General features: G+C 54.9%; 3 protein-coding genes across 3 annotated transcripts in view; all 3 read right to left on the bottom strand.

Moving 5' to 3' along the window:
• Nucleotides 1-663: 663 nt before the first annotated feature.
• On the bottom strand, nucleotides 664-1,286 carry VDBG_07413 (conserved hypothetical protein; the record flags this gene model as incomplete). Its single annotated transcript, XM_003002796.1, has 2 exons — nucleotides 664-1,097; nucleotides 1,199-1,286. 2 exons carry the CDS (start codon nucleotides 1,284-1,286, stop codon nucleotides 664-666), a joined length of 522 nt encoding a protein of 173 aa, XP_003002842.1.
• A 366-nt stretch (nucleotides 1,287-1,652) lies between these two features.
• On the bottom strand, nucleotides 1,653-5,158 carry VDBG_07412 (conserved hypothetical protein; the record flags this gene model as incomplete). Its single annotated transcript, XM_003002795.1, has 4 exons — nucleotides 1,653-2,330; nucleotides 2,384-3,130; nucleotides 3,170-3,693; nucleotides 3,772-5,158. 4 exons carry the CDS (start codon nucleotides 5,156-5,158, stop codon nucleotides 1,653-1,655), a joined length of 3,336 nt encoding a protein of 1,111 aa, XP_003002841.1.
• A 784-nt stretch (nucleotides 5,159-5,942) lies between these two features.
• The window catches only part of VDBG_07411 (conserved hypothetical protein), a gene marked incomplete at both ends in the record, with an annotated part of 1,258 nt that continues 472 nt past the window's right edge, over nucleotides 5,943-6,728 (bottom strand). Inside the window, one exon of the mRNA XM_003002794.1 lies at nucleotides 5,943-6,716. Within this exon, the coding sequence (XP_003002840.1) occupies nucleotides 5,943-6,716 (774 nt within the window). The remainder of the gene's footprint in view (nucleotides 6,717-6,728) is intronic.

The following is a 6,728-nucleotide window of genomic DNA, read 5'->3' as shown; positions in this document are numbered from 1 at the left end:
CACCGCTACGTCCGAGTATCACGTTGCCGGCTCTCCGGCCACGGCTTCCGTGACGGCCTGCCAAGACCACTATAATATCGAAGTTTGAGCCGGGAGGATCTGAAAAGTACACTGAAAGATATCTCGGCGGCTCGCCATCTATACATGTAAGCTCGTTCACAGTTGTCCTTCGCAGAGCTTCCAATAGGGGGAGGAGGTCAAAACAGATGTTTCTCGATTTTAAGTGATCATATAGTCAACCTGATGCATGTTAAATTTTCTACTTAAGTCGAGCAACCCATTCTGTTCGGTTCGTGAGCATTCATACATGTTGGTTCGTCAACGTGGGAAACAAGATCGATGAAGTGGGTGTCGCGGCATATATGGCTTCTGTAAATTTAACATAACGAACTTCGCTAACACTTGGATGAGTGGCCTGCTGAAATGATAAAATTTCCTTTCAATAAGTAATTGATTTCACGAGTGCACCCAGATAATACCCCATGCCCGAAATGCCACCATTTAAATGTCAAGTGTCCATACTGAGCTCCTCGCTGGCCGATGTTCCGGATCCTATACCTTGAGATTACTCACGGCAGGCGTCCGGCTGGCCAGAGTCTCGTTCGGAACCTCAGCACGATCGATGAGCCACTTCGCCAAAGCGCCCCTCTTGATGTTCCAAGTCTAGCCAGGCTCGCCGACCGATCCCGCGAAGACGACACCCTGCCTGTCATTCCGCCAGCTCCCCTCGTCATGCTCGCCCTGAACCATGCCGACGCGGAAGACTGTCCAGTTGACACCCTCGGCAGTCTCCCGGAATACCTTTGCTATGGCCACATTGGTGCAATAGGCTGCCGCGAACCTGTATTTGACGCCCGTCACCAAAGCGCAACGCACGAAGGAGGACTTATCGTCGCTGTCTTCGACGGACACGGTGGCCAAGACGAGGATGCGCTTGACCGAGTGCTGGCGCACCAACGGAATAATGGTCGAGTAATAGCCCGGGTATGGATACTCCTCTATAGTCTTTCCGGTCGGTCCCAGAGGGGAAATAATAACTGTAGCCCTTGAAACGACGAGACTGAGCTTGTCTGTATTTCCATCTGGCCTTCTACTGCCTATGTTTGGATTAGGTTCCAGAAATATGCGAATAGGCAGCTGTTCATCTTACCTCAAGCGGAGGGTTTGGTGAAGTCGTCAGGAAGCTTCGAGGCATTACGCACGTAGGCGATAGTAGCATGTTTGCGGAAGAGGTTCTCGCGCAGCAAACAAACGCCTGCTGGGCCGGTTGCGCCCAAGATGAGCATCGTAGAAGATGCTATCGCTTGATCTGCGTTGATTGTTGGGTTACTTGAACAGAGCGATTTTCTTTCGCCTCACGAGGAAGAGCGACGGTTCTCAGCTTCAAATCATCTTGTACCATTCCTCTATTCTTGATAATCACGAATTCAAACAAACTCCGCATCACTGACAGGATGAATGGTCCCATGTCGCTTCCATCGTCATAGCTCGGAATTCAGTTGCCATATCCCGCGGACTTGCTGTTCGGAAGCATTTTGATGCCGTTGATGTTGGGAACACGATCATTTGCACCCGCCTCGGATCATGGTCCGATTTTGATGTCTCACTTTATCATTGCATGTATTTGCCCTGTCTAATGCCTTTGGTCCAGGTCATGACCTTCGCACCAGGTTCCTTGCCAAGTTGGCAATCACCGCCATGCGGCTGTCATGGTCTCCTGATCTCAGCTCGCCAACCGCCGACTCAAACAACCGCCAGACCTCGATGAACTTGTGCTGCGTCTCCCGGCTTGCACCGATTCCGTCGAAAGCCTGCTTCATGTTCTTGTGCATCTTGATCAGGTCAACGTCAGCTGCCGTGACGCCGGTTGTCTTGGCCCCTGGATTACTCTGCGTATGCAGCGCCCCTATCTTGACGCAGTACACCACCAACGCCGCCAGCCCAGCCGCTAGAGCGGTTGCGATGCTGGACCCTGTTTCGGGCTTCCATTTGGCGAGCGTACCTGGTGCTGGCCGCGAGCTGCGCTGCACCACCTCCACGCCGGGGAAAATGTAGTCGAGTTTGTCGACGGGCCCAGCCCACGAGTACGGAAGACCGTCGTCTTGGGCGGCGCCAATGCGGAATAGGCTGTCGCGGGCACTGGCGCTCGGGTAGTCAGTGTCGGAATAGTGGCCGCCGTCGCTGGAGGAGCAAAACATGAGGATCTTCTGCTTGGCAGCAATACGGATCGCCTCGTCGAACTTCTCCTTATCCTCGGTGTCGGTGGGTGGAGCGACAGTCCAGGACATGGAGATGATGTGCGCGTCCTTCTCGACGGCCGCTTCGATGGCCTGAAAATGTCAGTTGTGGTCTGACTAAAAGGATGAATACAGATTGAAATTACCTCTGCCGCACTTCGAACAACAATGCTCGTCTTGCCTGGAGTGGATGAAGCTCTTGTATCCAAGCGGATGGCCACAATCTTGACCATGGGGCAGACTCGGCAGATCATGTTTGCCATGACTGTACCGTGGCCCTTTTCCGACACCCAGTATGGACGAACGCGGAAGTCGTCTCCGTGGTCGAATGTTTGACCATCGAGGATCTTGCCCTGGAGAGATTGATCATGCATGTCAACTCCATCGTCGATGAGAGCAACAACGACATGCTTCAGCAGAGGTTGGTCACGAGTTGGCCCCCCGCGACCCTTGCGCATGGCAGTCATCCACACGTTTTGAATCATGTCAGCAAAGTTATCAGTTGTGTCAAGCCAGCGATGAGAAGTTGCCTGCGCCTTGGCCTCTGCTTGCGAGGCAGAGGGTGTAGCGCCAAGGGATGTGTCTGCTCTGATGTCGTTGTTGTGTGAGATAACCTGCACGGGTTTGCGACGCGCGAAGGCCAATGTCTCGATCTTTTCACCCTGATCATCTCTGCTTACTTCAGATGCATCATCGCCAATGCCGTTGCCGTTGGGAATCGAGATGGACAGCCTAGCCTCGTCTGTTGGTAGCGGTGCCTCTCGAGCGGCTGGAACACAATCCTCATTGAGTCTCTTGCAGAACCTTTGAAAGTACAGCAGGGATCGATCAACGGTCTCAAGGTCCTGGGTCATTGGGTTAACTTCTGCCTTCTCATCGTACCCAGCAGGCAGCTGTGGGGGAATTGTCATCAAGCAAAGGAGAGAGCTTACCCGATGAATGTGCATATGGACCTTCTCCAGATGCCGCAGCCGGCGAAGGCCGTCGTTATCACTCCAGCCCTTCAGCACGGCATTGTTTCCTCGCCAGTGGAGCGTCAGTTCCCTTAGTTCTTCGCTGACGGCACATATCGTATCTGGGTCGAGATCTGGCTTCTGCCAGTCCAGTGCCTCGACCTGAAAGCCAGCCAATGCCCGCTCGATAGCCTCGTCACTGTGCGAAGGCTGACCGTCGACCTCCTGTACGATGACTCTGATAATGCGCTTAACATTTTTCTTGCGAAGCCAGTCGAAGAAGTAGATCATGTCAGTCAGGCCGCGTCCTAGGTTCTCGAGGGGATAGTCCTCGTCTGCGGCGTTAGTTCTCGGGTGTAGAGCCGGCTTGGGCTCGACTTCAAGACGAGGAAAGGCAACATATTGCAGGACCTCATCAAAACGGAGGTGCTCGAAACTAGCTTTGAAATCGCGAGACTTGATGGCAGCTGGAGCGCCGAAGTACTCGAAACAGATTTGTGTGCCTGATCGTCAGAACTCCGTCAGCCAACCTTCACAACCAAAGCTGAGCACACTGCGCCTGTGACAGGGCGGAATCTTACCAGCCTTATTCTTCCCGTACAAGAACCGTGTCGTCTCATCCGGAGCTCTGGTCCTCATGCAATGCAGCTTGAGCTCCAAACGGATCTTCGCTGACCACTCCTCCAGCTTCTTCTTCGTTTCCTCAGCTTCTTTGGGATCTTCGACCGTCTTGCGAGACTTGCGTGAAGACTTTTCCTTTGCCGTCTCATCAAATGTGACAGTAGCTTTGCGGGTGAGCGACCGGATTAGCGGATCGACGGCGTCCCCTTTCCGCGATCCATCAACGGGCGGCGGGCCCACAGGCTCACGAGACTTAACATCGGGGTTCTCGTTTCTGCCCTGACCATGGCGCGAACTGGCTTCCTTCTTCTGTCGCGCCTCTATCTCCTCGCGCGCTTTTCTCTCGGCCTCCCGCTTGGACTTGGGGTCTAGTTCACGCTTGGGCGCTGCCGTTGCTTGTGGCTCAGGCTGATCCCTGGATGCGTCTTGCTCTCCTGGCGTCCTCGAGTCGGCATTCTTATCCTTTGATCTGGAGCTTGTGGGGGTCCTTGTTGATGCCTTTGGGACGTCGTAGGTAAGGCGAGTGTGCTCTGCATACTGATACACCGACCGGGGATCGGGAGCCTTGGTGACCTTGAGAAATGCCGTGTCGTCCTTGGCGATGAGTTGCTTGACAACCTCGAGCTGCTCCTCATTCGCACGCTTGAATTCGACAGCGTAATGGAGCGGGGTGTAGCCCTTGCTGTCCTGAGCGTAAATGGCCTCTTTGGGCGCAAGCCTGATAAATTTCTGCTTGACGGCACCCGGCAGATGTCGCGATCGCATGGCAAGATGCAGGCAGTTCTCGCCCTTCTCACGACATGGCTTAGCAAGGGCCCTGTCGAAGTACTTGCAGCCGTCGATCATGATCTCGGCGAGGCGGCTCATCTTGGAGGACTCGATGGCGATGTACAGCGGCGTCTTCTTCTCGCGGTCAGCCTCGAGGAGCAGTCGAGGGTACTTCTGCACAATGTGCTTGACGGGCGACTCGAGCGTCTTGACCGGTATGTCACGCGTATTGAGAAGAACGTGCAGAAACGTAAGATCGTCGTCCTCAGTTCGGTTCTTCATGGCTTCGCCGTAGGTGTCGAAGAACCGCTTGCGCTGGTCGCGATTGCCGAGCTTGTAGGTCTTCGTTTTGATCTTCTCGATCGCTTCGAAGATCTTCGTCTGAATGGGTTTTGAGACTTCCGGGTCTTCCTCCGACGACGCATGACTCTCATCATCGTCATCGGTCTCATCGTCGTCGTTCTCCGCCTCATCGTCGAGCTCGCTTTCTACAGCGCTCATGTTGTGCTCCTCATCACCATCCGGTTCGCCAACTGGCAGAAAGGCGCTGCCCTCAATCGGCGTCTTTGGAGTGTCCATTGCGACAGCCACGATCAGTCTCGTCTCATATCTGGAGTCCAGTCACGACGAGCAGGTAGGTATAACGTCTGAAGTCAAGTCGCGGCATGGCAGCTTGACAGACGGACCACTCGCCAGCATAGCAACACAAGCCAGCTGCTGGAAAGGCTGGCCAAGGGCGACGTGATCGCTCCTCGGCCCCCAAATCCGCCGAGTGATAATTAACCCACTTCTGTTCTGCTGCAGGCGCCCTCACCACTGAAGATGGGCGGGTGGACGGCCAGGTGTAAGCAGGACATGGATTTCACTGGAAGGCTGGCGAGTAGGACAAAGACCTGTAAGCGCTAAGCCAGGGCCCCCCGAACCGAATGTGGGCAGCTGAGCCATGCAGCTCGACCGTCATGTTGCACCCCCCTGAGAGAGGGTCTAGAGGATGGACTTTGGTCACTGTCAGCATCCATGCCACCATGAGCCTGGAACTAGGATGGGATCATGAATGCGATAAATGTTTGGGTGTGATCCGACATGTCGTTCGAGCGAGCCAGCTTTGCTAAGAATTTAGGTAGTATTAGCCGTAGCAGAAACGAGTCACTCAGACCCGCAGCAGGTAGGTATTTGCAATGAATCAAGGCCCCGGGCCGAGCCTAGCCTCGATGTCTTGACTTAGACGGGTTTCAGGGCTGTTGACGAGGATGAACAAAGACATTTTGCATGGTCACAACGAAAAATGACCTCAGATGTTATTCAGTCTGAAAAGAGGTCCGAACTGCCTGACTTTGATCCCTGACACCAATGCCTAACAAGGTCACTGTGATGATCCAATCTTCTTCACTGCACCGTCTCTCACAGTCAGGAACGTGACGTCTGAAACCTTCTCCAGGTCTAAGGCCCCCAGATCCTCCGTGTCGTACACCATGAGCTTGTTTGTCGGCTTCTTCGCGGGGTCGAAGAGCACAGGGTCATCTTTCGGCTTTCCACCAAAGAAGCGCTCCATCGAAGTTTTAAAATCGGCCTTGACTTCAATCTTGATCGTCGCTTTGAACCTGGCCTCTTCCTCCGTCCGTCGCAGCAGGATCCCCGCCCTCACGGCAGCCGGCACACCTGTCTCGCGCGCCTCGTTCTCGATAAGCGACCAGGTCGCGCAGTTGGGCTCGCCGTAGTTGTAGCCGATGAGGTCCACCGACCCAATGACCGTTGTGAAGTGCTCCATGTCGCGCGTCACCGTCTTCTCGACCTTGAGACCACCAGACAGCTCGGCGCCTTGGATGGCGCTGAGGCCGAGAGTGCCCTCGGCTCCCCGGGTCACAGACTCGGACTGCGTCGTCGGCGCGACGGAATAGCGTCCATCGAAGGAAATTGCCTCGACAACGGGCCGCGGGTCGTCCTCTGTGAGGCCGTCGAAGACCAGCGAGATTTGCGCCTCGGCCACGCGCCGGGCACGCTTCCGTGGGTCAAAACGGAACAGCAGCACGATGAGGGTCGCGTACTCGTCTCCGTCGGTGTCGAATTTGCCGTGGACGACATCGACGAGATTGCACTTGATATCGATGGCGCCCTTGCGGTGGTCACGGTTGGTACGCTGGAAATGGCG

The sequence above is a fragment of the Verticillium alfalfae genome, genomic scaffold (genome assembly GCF_000150825.1).
Source record: "Verticillium alfalfae VaMs.102 supercont1.9 genomic scaffold, whole genome shotgun sequence".
NCBI lineage: Eukaryota > Fungi > Ascomycota > Sordariomycetes > Glomerellales > Plectosphaerellaceae > Verticillium > Verticillium alfalfae.
The sequence above is the reverse complement of the archived record's forward strand: the minus strand, read 5'-3'. Positions and strand labels throughout refer to the sequence as shown.